Source organism: Phascolarctos cinereus, unplaced genomic scaffold, assembly GCF_003287225.1.
Source record: "Phascolarctos cinereus isolate Bilbo 61053 unplaced genomic scaffold, phaCin_HiC Scaffold_7;HRSCAF=346, whole genome shotgun sequence".
Taxonomy (NCBI): domain Eukaryota; kingdom Metazoa; phylum Chordata; class Mammalia; order Diprotodontia; family Phascolarctidae; genus Phascolarctos; species Phascolarctos cinereus.
Window position 1 is genome coordinate 150,516,800 of NW_027556180.1, and position 16,679 is coordinate 150,533,478.

General features: G+C 39.3%; 1 protein-coding gene across 5 annotated transcripts in view; it reads right to left on the reverse strand.

Annotated features, from left to right (window-relative positions):
• Positions 1–2,735: 2,735 nt before the first annotated feature.
• The window catches only part of STK24 (serine/threonine kinase 24), a 130,602-nt gene continuing 116,658 nt past the window's right edge, over positions 2,736–16,679 (reverse strand). For 4 of the 5 annotated variants that reach the window (XM_078147278.1, XM_078147276.1, XM_020963965.2 and 1 more), the window contains 3 exons: positions 8,492–8,628; positions 6,937–6,985; positions 2,736–4,634 (listed from right to left, as the gene is read on the reverse strand). In XM_078147278.1, the coding sequence (XP_078003404.1) occupies positions 4,587–4,634; positions 6,937–6,985; positions 8,492–8,628 (234 nt within the window). In that variant the 3' untranslated portion in view covers positions 2,736–4,586. The remainder of the gene's footprint in view (positions 4,635–6,936; positions 6,986–8,491; positions 8,629–16,679) is intronic. The other variant, XM_078147277.1, reaches the window with a different exon arrangement.

The following is a 16,679-nucleotide window of genomic DNA, read 5'->3' on the forward strand; positions in this document are numbered from 1 at the left end:
TTGGCCTAACCTCATTTTTAGATGGGCACCTTGAGGATCAGAAAGATGAAGGGACATGCTCCAGATCACAAAGGTGGTGAGTGTTAGAACGAAGGCCTACAAAACTTACTGAGGACAAAAATGGCTTTTTGCAGTATGAGGAGTTCATTACCTCCCAACAATCAAAGTGTCTGGCTGACTATGCTCAGCGCAGCTACCCGAGATACGTGGCAGCTATCTTCAAGTTTGCTCTTAGGAAGAGTTAAGATAAATTGGTGACATACCAGTTATGACTTTTTGCCAACAGCTGTCTACTTGTCCACACCATGAGGGTAGATAAGCAAGGTGGGAGAGAACAACTTTGTGAAAGAAAGGAGATCCAGAACGAAAAAAAAAAATCCGAAACAAGCCCAGTTATCATCCCCCTATCTTGGCTCCTGACCTGTCCATCAATCAGGAATGGTTAACAGTCATTAACCATTAGCCCTAGTTTTCCAACAGGTCTGAACCAAGATAGGAGACTATCTTCCCTGTGAGGATCAATGCCTGGCTGATGGTGTACTTTAAAGATGAAATGCAATTTTCAGAATCATGGCCTCATGGATGTTTACATCTTCCAGAAGAATTCTATTCACTGACTTTTCATGTAAACCTTGACCTAGCAAGTGAGTTTTCGATTACAGTCCAAATGACAAGTATGGGCACATCTTGACTTGAGGCACATTAAAATGTTTACATTTTAAAAGCCATTTGTGGCATGAAGTGGTCTCTGTGTCAACATTTTCTACTAGATATACAGTTCCAAATGCAAACGAACATTTTCAGAGAAATTTTTTTTACAATAATGTCATTTCCCCTCCCCCCCAACATCTCTCCCTTTCTTTTTCTCCTCCCAAAGTACATCAATAATTTCCCCTTAAGTCTAATCTACAGGTGCTTACTAACCATGCATATCAAATGCTATTAAATGTCCCCTTTATTTTTCTATTGCATAAGCTTACAATGCATTGTTTAGCTCCGAATCCAATGATTGTTGGGGGTTCTTTAAAGTATTTGCATATATGGGAGGGGATAGGATTGGTGAACAATGCCACATATGATACATAACATCTCAAGGGCAATTTTTCTCAAGGTTGAAAATTGATTAAAATCCACCCACTGGTCCCAAGCCATTACTGGATTTTTAGAGACATCACATAAACAAGTTACTAAAAAAAAAAGCACTTTCTGTGTTCTTTACTGTCCCTTACGTTTTACAGTACCTGTGCTTAAGAACATTTCCTATGGCTCTACCTTCTCATTGCCATTTGTGTGACAGAAATACAGTATTATCTATGTTTTTGCTTTTAGAGGAAGAAAGTATAAAAAACTTACAAACTGACCATATGTTTAAAAAAAAAACGCGCGCACACATACACACCATGCTACATAAAGACCAAGAACTGAACCAGACACTTTATAAGTACAACTAATGACTTCTGAGGGGGGAAAATAACTGTCAGTAAGAGAAATAGGAGAATCATTTCATTACTTCGACAAGGCATTTGTCTATTACAACAGCAGGCCCCAACAAGGCAGAGCTGATCCATTCCATTAGTACAGTTCCAGGGACGATGCAAGGTTTTCAAAATGGTAAGGTAGACCACCTCCAATACCGAGTTGGACACGAGCTTGCCTTAAAGCCTACGGATGTGGTCACTGTCTGTATCCAAATAGAATGACTAACTTCAAGGCCTTTTTCTATAATGAACTGAGAGATGAGTGTGGCCAACTCTCCCAAATCATAAACCAGCCTACCCACCCTTCTCCCCCCCCCCCACACATGCACATGCCTTTCTTTCCATTGCTTTTTGTTTGAGAAAACAAAATCATTTTCTTTAAGTATCACAGCTCTAGTAAAAGCAGTTAACTTCCAGCCTATCTCTACAGGCACATGAAGAATGTGTCATCTACTACAGTTCTAATTTTAAGACTTGCAGCACCCATGCTGCTGGCATTGAGAGTTGTAAATGGATGTACAAATGATGAACTTTAAAGTGTGATGAAATCTCTGCACTGGAAGGAACTTTGGAAGGCAGAACCAGACTCCCTTAAAAAGGCTTCATATCACAGAAGACTTATCTCCTGCTAACAGTTTTTCCTTTTTTTTCTTTGGGGGGTGGGGGTGGGGGTGGAACAGTATGATGCAGAGAAGTGTACTACATAGTGCATTTACAATTCAGAATTTTCTACCCACAGAAAATCTCAGCTCCCCCAAAGAAAATCTCCACAAGTTTTTCCCCAAAGCAGTTCTCTTGCAAGTAACAGAATTCAGACCTACAATTTTAAGCTGATTAAAGACTATTTAACTACTAATATCAAAGAATCCCCAATAATAAGCCTGGCCCTTCAGAACAAAATCTACAATTATATAAGACTGGCCTTAGCACTGAAAAGTATCCATAATCTTTGTTTCTAAGTTTAAATAGAATTATCTTTCTAAACTGCTATATCTTGTCTTCCATTTTACCTTTAAAACAATGCTAATAACACACAGCTGCCAGAGAAGAACAGCTCTTTATTTCTTATATATAACATATTCTTATAACAGCCCCTCCTTCGGAAATTAACTCAAATGAACTTTATTGTCTACGTGACACATAGAGGCCAATTCTGACCATATAGATTCAACGTAAGCTGAAATAGGCCCCAAACTGCTGGTCAAGATAAAACATTTGTTGTCATATGTCAGGGACAGAGATGTACAACAACTAGACTTAACAAATTAAGTTGTGTTTATTTCCTACAACCAAAATATATCCCACACAGAAATTCACAGCTCAACCAAGGTCTGTTTTTAGTTATCTAATATCACAATATAATTGAAGGTAGAGTTTAAAAAATAAGAGTGCTCCCCTTATTCAGATAATGCCAACCCACCTGAAAACCACTTGGGAATCTTTTCCTCATCACTACAGTACATAAGACACCTAAGCCAATAGGTGTCTCACATGCCTAAACTTTTCATACAACGTGTTTCCAGGAATTACTTGCCGTCTGGCTCTAACACAAGGACAGGTGACTAGACATCTGACATTCTTTTAAAATGACAATTCTTAAAAATATAGAAACAAAGGAGCCAACATATCAATATAACCTTATGTTAAGACATTTAGTCATGAAACCCTAAAGCAATTCATTCTATCCATGGAAACCAAGGGTTTCTTTGTACCCTTGGAAAGGTAGGCTCTGCAAGTAGTCAGTGTGCCCTGGGAAGAACACAATGACTGACAGACTGTCCATATTATACCGTGGTTTTAAAGGAAATGAGTACACAATTTCACAAGTATTTGTCAAAACTCAGCAACATTCATCCATCTCTCTTCAAAGAAATGTATAGGAGCCTGAGTAAAATTTGGTGTTTTAAAATTGGCCATTTCTTCTAGTAGTCTTCTGTATGGTTTCTTTCAAAAATTGAGGGTGTATCTATTCTCACACACACGCAAGACACACAAGAGGAAATGGTGGAAGGAAACAATTTTCCTCTTAGTCACATTTCAAGGAGATTTTTCAAAACTTGTGTAATACAAAATTTATTCATGTAAGCATTCAGACATGTTTAGGTGGGAAAGATGATATTCAGATTCTACTACAAGGTTCAACAGAATATAGTAATGAAAGGGATGATACATCTGGTGCAAAACTGGCAGTGGTACAATTTAAAACCAAAGTGAATGAAGATACTTCTTCTGGGGAGAAGGGGAGAACTTAAAATAATTTAAAGCTTTGTGAGGCTAGCCGCGTTCCAATTTAAAACACTGAGAAATAGTACCATCATTAAAAAATGAAAGCAACCTCTGTGTACCAAAAGAGATATGGGGGTTAAAAAAAAAAAAAGAAAAAAGAACATTCTGCATTTATTCAGGTACAAACAGGAGTTGTCCATAAGAGGGCATAATTATTATTCAATGGCAAACCCTGCAGATACCAAATCAAACCCAAATCACTGGTCACATCATTCAAAATGTACATGTAATAAAGGCAAGGCAATATATTCAGTTATGGCCTGTCAAATATTTACTCCACTAATATTATCTACAGAAGCACTTGGCCATTTTGTACACAGTGATTTCTTATGCACGCTGAAAGGGTTTCAGTAAAAATGACACTATATACAAATCTGTACACAGATCCAACAGAGCGATTCTCCATCTCCTGTGGGAGTTATCAACTTAAAGCAGGATACCTGAGGTTTCACAATATCTTTAGTTGCCTTATCACAATCCCAAATATACATTTCAGGGTTGGTTTATTTGTTTTTGTGTTTTTTTTAAAAGATACTTCCCTTGAATATATGCACTGTGGTTAAAATTAAAAACAATAATAACAGTAACAAAATAAAACTAGCTTTAAGAAGCTGACACACCACCCAACTGGGAGACTTCATCTTGCTGTGGGCCACTGAGGAATGTTTGTTCTGTGTGGGCAGCTCTCCCTCCTCCGGCCATGGGAGATGATCCCTGCAGTCAGTCACACACCTCTTCAAGGCAGTCACCACAGGGTCTTGTTGATTTTTTTTTTTAAAATAGAAAAGGAAAGAGAAAGAAGGAAAAACAAAAACCCCAATACTAAAAAGATTTCAGTGGGATGAAGTTCCTCCACCACTCAGTGAATATCTGGGGAAAGAAAGGGAAAATGACATCATTTCCCTGACACAGTTCACTAAGCTAATCAATGACCAAGAACAGATGAATTTTAACAAGGAGAAAACACAATCTCCCCCCAAAAAATTATCCAATTTGTTCCTCCAGCCATATCAAAAGTGAACCTGAGACCCACAAGCCATATTAAGAAAAGGGAGAAGGTGTTGGGAAATGAAGGAGAGAACCCCTCCATCTAAGCTTCCAAGCCAGAGCACTCCTAGTTCTCTTCAAGATATTTCTTTAAAAATCAGTAACTTCATTTTCAAGCTCATAAAGTACCTGGAGCCCCTCAGGAACACCACACCTATTTATCCAGGGTGTCCCTAAAAGTATTGGGCCAATCACTTAGAACTGCACCAATACTTTTGGGACTCCCTGTGTAAAATACATTGTATAAACACCCAGCCCCTGGTTACAATGTCTCAATTTTGAAGACATTGAAAATTTTAGCTGAAGAAGCTATGTTCAGGGCCTAGATTTATAAAAGCACTTGACATCTATCTATCTATCCATCCATCCATCCATCCATCTATCCATCTATCCATCCACACATGACCCAACCCAGAGAAATATTGGCAATATTTAATACTAAGGACAAGTGCCTTTTTTCTCATCTAAAGAGAACAGACTTGCTATCAGAACCATTAATGGGAAAGAAGCAGGGGGGGCAGCTAGGTGGCACAGTGGATAGAGCACCAGCTCTGGAGTCAGGAGGACCTGAGTTTAAATTTGGCCTCAGACACATAACACTTTCTAGTGTGTAACTGTGGGCAAGTCACTTAACCCCAACTGCCTCACTTAAAAAAAAAAAAAGCAGGATAGAAAAAAGAGTGATACATTTGTGACCAGAGATCTGGTTTAAATGTTCACTCTGTTACTATCTCTGTGACCTTCGACAAATCACTTCATCTCTCTGGGCTTCAGTTTCCTCATCTATAAAATGAGAGAACTAGACCAGATGGCCTATGAGGTCTCTCTGAGCTCTACATCTGCTATCTTTGTGAAAGGCTGCTCTACAAGCAAAGGATCTCTGTACTAGAAACAGAGAACAGGGGTGAAGATACCTGAAAGGTAGAAGCCTTGTAAGAACAAGAAAGGGAAACCCTTATTAAAACAAAACATGAATTAATTTAACTATCAACAAAAAAGGGGGGAAAAGTCTCACTTAAGATGGGAAAAGGCCACAGAAAACAATTCTTGAGATAAAGGACAAACAAGACTTAAGGATGCTTAACTTTTGGCAATTGCTTATGACTCGTAAACACATTTCAAAAATTAACTGCGACAACTGAGGACATAGTTGATCCAGTATCTTGCATCAGCAGTGGAGAAAAAGATAAATAAGGGCTTATAAGGCAAGAATAGATCAAATATAAAGAGAGTTATATATGTTAATGAGGGAAAGAAGGACAGAGGAAAAGGAGCAAGGAAGGAAAGGAGGGCGGAGGGGAGAATTTATTAAAAGCCTTGCCAAGCATGATGCTATGTGCTTTACAAATATTATCTTACTTAATCTTCACAACAACCTTAGCAGATAGGTGTAATTATTATCTCCATTTAATAGTTGAGAAAACTGAGGCAAACTGATGTAAAGTAACTTTGCTCTGGGTTACACAGCTAGTAAGTATATGAAGCTAATTTGAACTCAGGTCTTCTGGACTCCAAGCCTCCCCCTCTTCATACTGTGTAACATCTAGCTCCTATAAGCAACAGAACGATTTTTTTTTAAACAGTACTCATCATTTCTTTGGTACAGAGCATTCCCAGCAAGGGAACTCCCTTTAGCAATGCTAATGGGAAGCTGCACAGCAACTTATTGTCTACACAAGCTGCCAGGGACATTGAGGTTCAGAACTATTAATTTCACACAGTTCTGGCCAAATGGGAAGAGAAGAGTGCTGGAAATGCCCCTCCACACAAGGTTAACAAAGTGGTGTTTGGGGATTTCCTCCATGCTAATAATTATCTTCATAGTGAGAAAAAAGGTGGTGCTTAAATGTATTTAACAAGTGCTAACAGCGACCTTTATAGGCCCATAATAATACAAATCAAGGCAGTGTATTATACAAAATTTTATTCCTACACTAAATATGAAATTCAAGACATTTACAGAGTAGTCAGTTTTCAGGAAATGCACTTGCACTGAGGAAGAGCTCAGTCTAGGTCATCTACTCTCATCCCCTCTTGACAGGGAGCTACCTTGCTAGCCATTTCTTTCCATCTCTATTCAAGCAGACACAAAGCAGAAGGCAAGCCTTACTGAAAATTGGCTTACCTGACTCAAAACCTCTTTATGCCACACAATGACAATCCAACAAAAAGCTCTGGAAATTAAGAGTCACAATCAGCTCTCCATAAGCCACATTAAGGAAGGGGAACATTGGTATGGATAATTGAAAAATAAATTTAATTATTCACCTGACTTTGCCAGGAGTTAGAACAGCGAGGTAGAAGCACATTAAACAGAGGAGCCCCAGTGTCAAAGAGAGGATGTAGATAGCAGAAGGGCAGGGATAGCCCATAATGTATAGTAACAGGGAGCAGAATGTGGTAACTCTACTCTTTAAGACAAAAAGGGACCATGGAAACGATCTACGAAGGGTAAGACTTGAATGAAGGACACTGAAGTCTCAGAACTTTTGCCTCATTTTGCCTAAAATGACACCATGAACGTCTGCTCACAGGATCATGAAAGGAAGGGACCTCAGAGGTCACTAAGTCTAAATCCCCTCATTTTACAGATGAGGAAACTGAGGCACAGATGTTAAGCAACTTGACCAGCCTTATTCAGTCAGTAAATGTCTGAGCCGGGATCGCAACCAGGGTCTGACTTCAATTACAACACAATCAATCAAAAAATCTCTTACTATGTGCTAGGCACTGTGTTATCTGCCATAATGCCACAATGTGATGAACATGGAGCTCTGACAAGAGCCCTGGATTTCATAGCTATCACAGAATCAAGAGCTATCAGAGCTGGAAGGGACCTTCTAAACACCACCTCTGTCTGTCATTCCCAATGACTCCTACAAGTACTAATGAGAGACAAATACTTGGGAAGCCGAGCGGCAGCCAGGAGACCCCCGTTCAAATCCTTCCTCTGCTCCCTTAGTGCTCATGTGACTTCAGGCAGCTCACTCAAACTCTTCAGTTTGATTTCCTCCCTTTTAAGATGAGCTATGTGAACTAGAGGACTTCAAAGTGTCCATTTTAGCTCCAAATTCACAATCCTTCTCCAGAATACTATGCCAACACTCTAGGCCAAATCTGCTCATGATCCTCCTGCAAAAGGAATACCCCTGTGTTAGGGCTTAATGAACTTTATCAGGCCAAAAGCTTTGTCATAAGAGGTACTTTAAACCAGGAAATCAATTCTGGAGCGACAGATATGGACTGGCATGTGGCCAAGGGACTGTTCCAATTTCAGCTAGTCATGGCTGCAAGCTCCCAAAGCATCTTAAAGATCTTTTTAAAAAAGATCTTCATATGTGTTGGGGGGGGGGGAGCAGGAAGAGGAGACGAGGGGAGGGAGAAGGGAAAAGAAGATAAGAATTCCATAAGCACAGAATGCAGTGACAGTCTCAGAAGGACTCAAGGTTCTCTCCCATCTGCTGGGCTTGGTTACTCTTCTCTAGAGACTAAAGCTCTTGACTACCTTCTCTTTGCTTTAACACTGAGATCTTATAGGAAATAAGGTCTGTTCCTTTTCGAAGCCTCTTCATGCCCAGAATTAAAAAAAATAAATACACATACTACCACCGCTTCCCAACACATGCTCAGGATCATCTCCAGGGGCAGCAATTTCCCCCAGAAGCTGAGGAGTTAGTTACCTCTGAAGCCTCTGTACAAGCTGAGACACCATGGTATCCGAGATCCCGGGACAGGCTTCTTCTGCCAAATAAATTGCACCTCTCAGTTCTTCAATGGATCCCATGTTGCCTCCACTTGCCTGGCTTTTCTCTTTCAACTTAAAAACCAATAAAAAAAAATATATATATATATTAGCAAGGGAATTACTTGTAAAAAGTAATATGAACATATGGGCACAGTACTGAGTTCAATTTGTCTATCTCTTGGGTTGTATTTCCTGCTTTACTCCTGAGGATCTAAGTGGTCCTGGAACCCATCTGGTTCCTCCTAAACAAGGACAGGTAGGGGAATACTTTCTCCCAGGTGTCTAGAGAATATGCTGGAAGCAATACTTAAATAGTAGTACTTATATATTACTTATGTATCTTATATGTGGAAAGATATATACTACTCAAGTTGATGGTATACTTTTCTTTTTCTCATTATTGTAATCTTTTTTTTTTTAACACAGCCTTTATTTTCAAATCTATCCCTTTCACTCAACACACACACACACACAAATTCAGCAAAACCACCTCTCATGATCTGATAGCCATCTCTCAGAGCCCTGTGTAAGGAATATTCCTTGCCATCCTCCCCCATACTTCTCTGGGGCCTGGTCCTTCTAATGACAGTGTTCACTTTCTAGTCACTGTTTATTTTGCTTTTCTGATTCTGCTGACTGTGCCCTCCATGAATTCACCTCAGTAGCCACCCCCTCCCCACCCCACCTCTTTTCTCTGAACTCTTCACAGTCGTTTCTTTTGAGGCTGTACTATGCACTCCCATTCATGTACTACCACATGTTTAGCTATTTTCCAACTGATGGGCATTACTTTGTTTCCAGTTCTTTGCTCCCACATAAAGAGCTATCACCATGAATATATTTAGAGTTTATAGAAGTTTAAGCCCATCTTTGACTTCCTTGGGTTATATGCCTGGCAGTGGAAATTCTCAGTTCAAAAGATATAATTGGACAACTTCTCAAAGGAATTTTACTACACTGCAGTCATCTTTAAAAAAAAGTTGTTATTTAGAACTATGCCAAAAGTCCCTAAACTGTGCATACTCTTTGACCCAGCAAAGGTCTACACTCCAAAGAGACCAAAGAAAGAGGAAAATAACATCCATGTACAAAATATGTCAGTTCTTTTTTGTGATGGTGGTGGTGGTGTTTGCCCTTCTCTCTCGAAGAGGACCGTGACGTCAAGGGGGTGATGCCATAACATGCAAATGAATTGGATTTAACTGAGGGAAGGCTGTGCAAAGTCACCAGCCTCACTTTCTCCTCTGGAGCCATGTGGGTCCAGTGGCCAGAAGTAGATCAGGACAACTGGAGATGGCCCAACATGCAGTAGAAGACTCTGGTTTTCTTACTCTAAGGTCGTCAACAGGTCTCAGTTTGACTGAGGCAAAGCCCATTCAATGATTAAGGCTATTAATCTTTGTGGTAGCAAAAAACTAGAGATAAAGGAGAGCCTGTCTACTGGGGAATAGCTGAACAAATTTTGGTACCTGAATGAAATGGGATTCTATTGTGATGTGAAAAATAATGGAATAACTGTTTCAGAGGAACTTGGGAAGATGTGCATGAACGATACTGAGGTAAATGAGAAGAACCAGAACAATTTATACAAGTACATCATAAAGACAAACAACTTTGAAAGACTCGGGAACTCTGATTAATACCATGACCAAGCAGATTTCAACAATGCATGCATCCCAACTCAAACAGAACTGATGATCTCAGAGGGGTCCAACAGACCTATTTTTGAGACATGGCCTATGCAGAAACATGTTTTGCTTGACTATGCTTACTTGTTACAAATGCTTTGTTTTTCTTGTGTCTGTCCCCTTCTCCTCCTTCCCCCTTCTGCGACCCCACCCCCCAGGGCAATAGGGATCAAGGAGGTGGGAAGGAAAAGATTTTTGTTCATTGAAAAAGCAAAGAAAACAGCTGCTTCACTACAGGCACTATACAAACTATTTCTTAGCTTGAACCCTGCTCAGGTCATCAACGAAATGTTTTCTTCAATCCTCCCAGGATTCTGGATTTCATTAATGTCAATGTTCCCAGAGAGACTACTAAGCTTTAAACAATGTATGGACTTTAGAACAAGTATATGGTCTCGAGCTGCTGCAGCTAACTTCCTGGAACTAACAGAGCTTCTCTCTATATAGTAAGCGATATGATTTTATATACATACATATACACATACACACACACACACACATATATATATAATGACATACATAAAGTGCACCATTGATCCCATAACTCAAAAACTTATCCAGCTTTAACAGGTTCTAGCCAAGGTTTGCAATAATCAAGAATGTAAGCCATGATAAAGCGTCAGAATAGGACTTTAGTGGAGAAACTCATCAAAAAGCAATCCCAAATCCCATAATATCCCACACCAAGAGTTCAGTTTTGATTTTTAGAGTTCTATTTACTAACAAGCCTTTTGAATACCACGTATCTGAATTACCTTCTAAATATTAAAGGGACTAGTCTAAAGATGCAGCAATCAGTCTTCTGTCTTGGGCCAAATGGTTCAATCTGGCAGTCCAGGAATACCTAGAAATTCACCATGCTGACCTAACCTGATAATTATTTGTACCTTTGCCGCAACAATAATTTAGGTCAATTTCCCTAGGAACTTCACTAATTTTAAAGTAACTGGTCCACTATAGGTAAAACCCACATGTGCAAACAACACTGCCTGGAACAAAAGGAACTCAAGATTGGGCTCAGCCATGAAATGACATGGATGACAAATATGAACTCCTACTTACACCCCTCCCAAATTCCTGTCAACCAAAGATCATTTTGTAAGTGCCTACTATGTGTCAGGCAATGTGCTGAGCACATTTTGCTTAAAAGTACCAGAGACGATAAACTAATATCAAAATTTTTACAGCAAGTTTTTCTGATAAAGGCTTCATTTTAAAAATATATACTGAGTACAGAATTGAGTCAAATTTTATAAAAATATGAGCCCTTCCCCAATTGATAAATGGTCAAAGAACATAAACAGGCCGTTTTCAGTAAAAGAAATCAAAACTGTCTATACTCATACAAAAAATGCTCTGAATGGAGAAAGGCAAATTAAAACAATTCTGAGGTACCACCTCACATCTATCAGAAACGACAAATGCTTGAGGGAATGAGGGGAAAATAGGTATATTAATGAACTGTTGGTGGAACAGTGAACTAGTCCAACCACTCTGAACAACAATTTGGAATGAGGCCCAAAGGGCTTTAAAAGTATGCAAACCCTCTGACCCAGCAATACCCTTACTAGGTCTGTACCCCAAAGAGATCAAAGAAAAAGGAAAAGAACTCATATGTACAAAAATATTTATAGCAGCTCTTTTTGTGGTGGCAAAGAACTGGAAATCAAGGGGATGCACATCAATTGGGGAACAGCTGAACAAGTTGTGGCATTCGTGGCATATAATTGTAATGTGCTGTGCTGCACCATTGTGCTGTGGAAAATGACAAGAGGAGTGGTTTTAGAAAAAAAACAAAACATGGTAAGACCTATATGAACTAATGCAAAGTGAAAGGAAAAGAACTGAGAGATCACTATGCACAGTAACAGCAATATCCTAATGATGATCAACTGTGAAAAGCATAGCTACTCTGACCAAGACAATAATCCAAGATAATTCCAAAGGACTCATTATGAAAAAAGTGCTATCCACCTCCCGAGAGAGAACTGATGAACTCTCAGTACAAACTGAAGTCTAATTTTCTCACTTTAATAGTTTTTCTTGCTTTTTTTGTGTGTGCAATATGGCTAATACAGAAATGTTTTGCAGGATTTCACATATCCAACTGATATCATATAGCTTACCTTCTCAGTGGTTGGGTAAGGGGAGAGAATTTCGAATTCAAAATGTAAAAAGAAAAGAATGTTAAAAATACATTTAAAAATTTTTTGAAAAAATAAACAAACATGACATTATCAAGGAAAATAAAAAATTAGGGATACCCTGCAAAACTCCTCATGTTGGTCTATTTATGGTGTAAATCAGAGGTATCAAATACACAACCAGCTGGCCATATGCTGCCCACAACACTCCTAAGAGCCACCAGTAACTATAACCAATAAATATTTAACAAAAACTAAATAAAAAATACAGTAAAACATAGATAACATATTTAAAAAAAAAAAAGAAATTAATAAGCTGAGGAACTCAGAGGTTAGGGCATTAAGAATATGTTAAAGACAATGATCAACCATAATTCCAGAGAACTTGTGATGTAACATGTTACCTATCTCCAATCACAGATGTGATAAAACTCTTATACAAATTGAGACACTCAAAAAAAAATGGGGGGGGGGAGTGTTGGGTGGTCTCCTAGTATGATGATGAATTGAGGAAAGATTGTGAGCCAGACACTGAACTCACTGAGAAAGAAAGGTGAGTATCTTGGAGATGAGTAGGCCAGAATGTTAATTGGGTGACAGACACAGATTGAATGAACATGAAAGGAAAAGAGGATATGGAGTGATAGACAGTGCTGGAGGGAGACAGCAGAAGTGGCAATGGGAGGCAGGAAGTATCACAACAACCAATGAGCTTGGGTATGTGTGAAAGTATAACTAATGGGAAAAGAGTGGCAAGGGAAGCTGTGTCATCATGGTAGAGCCAGATCTCGAGTACAAGAAAACTGAGGGGATGAAAAAGGAAAAGATGAAGGCTAGTTTAAGATGAAAGCCAGTTTGCTACCTATGCAATAAACATTCCAGAAAGCACAGTGGAAAGGGTAGGTAGCATGAAAGTGGGATATTGGTGGAGTTGGGGGTGGGGTGGGGTGAGAAGGAATAAGGGAATAGTTACTTGTAAACAGAGAACAGGGTTTGAACAATGACAGTTGAGGGTTCAGAATCACTGGGATAAGAAGGAAATGGAAGAGCAGGAGTTAGTTTAGATAGGTTATCATCATCCATAGAGGTTCAGCCTAGGGTGGAGTTGTTCCAAGGTATCAGGCAGCACAGTGTAGCGTAAAGGAATTTCCCAGGGGAGGGCAAGGCAACTGCTGGGGAGCTGAGGCGTCCAGAGACACGCTGGGGTGGATCAAATGGCTGCTCTGGGAGGCCCTCATGGAAGCCTTCCTGGGCAGGCATAGGCTGGGGACTGCAGTTATGTCAGTGGACAGATAGAGTGCCTGGAACCAGTTCTATTATTACATATAGTGAGAAATGTTTTGCAACATGTCCAGCTCTGGCATTTCAAGATGATCTGGAAAATTTCAGTGTCCTATTCCTAGAAAGTTTTTCCTCTTTAGCTCTTATCATTCCGGAATCAATTATTTGCAATGGAACTGGAAAGACAAGATGTCATATAAGACTTAACATGAGGGAAAACTGAGCAACTCAACTTTTAACACAGATCTCTTCCCCTTCTATCTGGATTGCAACATATTTGACCTCAAGACTTCCACCAAGAGGAGCCTGAATTTCTCAGAGAGCTAAATATACAATAGCAAGTAAGATTCTTTAAATAAGTAATTTGCAATGGCCCACTGTTTCCTTTTTTCCATGACTCTAACCCTGGCCATTAGCATTTTAAGTGATAGCTTTGAAATCTGGTGGAAATGTAAGAAGTAGGGCAAGTGAGAACCCTGCAAAGTGACTAAGTAAATCAAAGACCTTATAAAATCATTGGACCAGAGATCTAAGTCTGTCAGGGAACTCAACCTAATCCAAACCCCTTATTATCTATAGCTGAGATGTCACTAGTTAATTTGGAACACTGGAATTTTGTTTTTTCCTGTCTTGTTCCCCCCTACCCCACTGCCCATTTGCTTGTAAGGACAGTTATGCCCCAGAAAGGTTCTGCTTGTGAAATGACATCATTGTTCCATTCATAATTCTTGTCTTGTTAGGGTTCTTCTAGTTGGTAGACTGAACTCTCAGAGCTCTTGCTTTTGAAAAGTAGAAGGGTCTCAATGTTGGATATTGTCATGTTTTCACCATTTTCTTTTATTTTGTTTTTTGTTAGGTCATTTTTTTTTTAATATAAAGTAAGGGGCAGCCAGGTGGCTCAATGGATAGAGCACGGCCCTGGAGTCAAGAGGACCTGAGTTCAAATTTGACCCCAGACACTTGACACTTACTAACTGTGTGACCCTGGGCAAGTCACTTAACCCCACTGCCTAGCCGAGGGGGAAAAAATGATAAAGTTATATAAAGCTTGTGGATTAAATACAATACTTGTGTATTTAAAAACAAAAAACACAGACACAAAAATAAATAAATGGCATGCCCAACCAAAGTCAAACAGGCAGGAGGCATCAGAGTCTGAATCTGAACCCAGATTGCCAAACAAGATCTCTTTGTATGACTTCTCCAAAATTTAATGACAATCTGAGCCAATGAAGTATTTTACAGTATGAGTAAGATTAAAACACACATCACTTTAAAGAAGTGCTTTCCAAAAACCAAGGTATGATTTATTTTTGGGGAGGCAAACTTGGGGATTTTCCTTTTTTAAAAAAAAACTGTAGCTTTTTTGTCAGTTCATGAAAAAATAATAAATTTAGTTGAAAGATGGGACACAAAAGAATGCTATGAAATTAGAGGACAAACTGATAATTACTCAAGTTTTACTAGTCAGAATTAGGTTGTTGGCTCATGGGCAAGGACTACCTTTCTGTGCAACCCCAGCTCTTAGCATGGGGCTTGGCAATTAATAAATGCTGAGTGCCTGACAGAAAAGGAAAGAGAATAAACTAGCTTTCTCTTGGTGAGTATTAGCTAAGGAAATATTCCTGAATATTTTTTCCATGCACCCACCAAAAAACCCTCCAACTACAACTCAGCAAATCCTATGACATTCTGTCTAGTGTGGATCTTGAGCCTATCAAAGTGACACAGGTAAGATTCTGGACAACTGAATGAACATCCAGGAAATCACAAACCCTGCTCTTATCAGACAAAAGAATCAAAAAGGTGTCATATAAATACACAGGAATAGTAATGAGACAAAGAATAAAGGTCCTGTCTAGGAAAGCACAAAGCCTTTAAATTTAAGTACGAAAGCAGCCCATTGGGAGAGTCTGTTTTAATATCAACAAACCTTGGTGTGTGGTATCACTAAATTACCAGCCAATACTGCCATCTGTACAATGGAGTGCCAATCCATGGACTAAATCAGATCTGCTAAACATTTTCAGAAGGGACACTCTAAACCACGTAGAGAGAAGCAGACAGAACCTATTCATGGTATAGTGGACAGGTCACTGGACTTGGAGTCAGCAAGAGACATGTTTGATTCAGCCTAGACACTTACGAATTATGTGATCCCAGGCAAGTTAAGTCCTATGCCTCGGTCTCCTCATCTATAAAAGGAAGGGAACTGGACTAAATGGCATCTAAGATCCTTTTTAGTTCTAAATCCTATGATCGTTCCCATTTCCGTTACAAGACTTATAACCCAGCCTAACCACAGTCTGTACCCTATTACATATGCTCTAGTTTTGTTATCGGCAGGAAGCCAGGGTTTTACTAAATGAGACTATGATGAGACACACTGAGTTGGAATTCCAATGAAAGAGTATAGACTGTATCCTACGGCTCCTCAAAGGCCTAGAGGAAGAGAATGGGCAGGACCAAAAATTCCCTTTGAAGAAAGCAGATCTTAAAAGGAGTCTTAAATGATGTCTCCTACTTGCCCCTTTTACCTCAAAAGAATTGTGGAAATTACATAAGATAATATATCTGAAAAGGCTTTGAAAACAAAAACTAATTAGTGAAAACACTAACAACATGCAGGACTTGGTCCAGGCCAGGAATATTTTTGCTTTCTAAGTAATGGGTAAGGAGCTATAGCATTCTCTTTGTACTTATGGGGTCCTTTCCTGGGAAGACCACCACCTGTACTGATATCAACATCACCCTGAGGCAGGTGAGGGTCGCAATGAGAAGGAACAGGAAAATGCCCATCAGAGAGAGAACCAGGGCAGAAAGGAGAGCAAAGAGTAGGCCATTGGACTCCTAATACACTGCTCTCACTTCTAAAACATGTGCTCTCACTCTTTTAATGAAAATGCTATAACTGGCTAGGGAAAAAAAATGAAACTGGACAACAGCTGTCAGATAAATGAAAGAAATCAAAGGTGCTAAAAAAGTATTTACCAGGTCTGCTGCTCTTCTT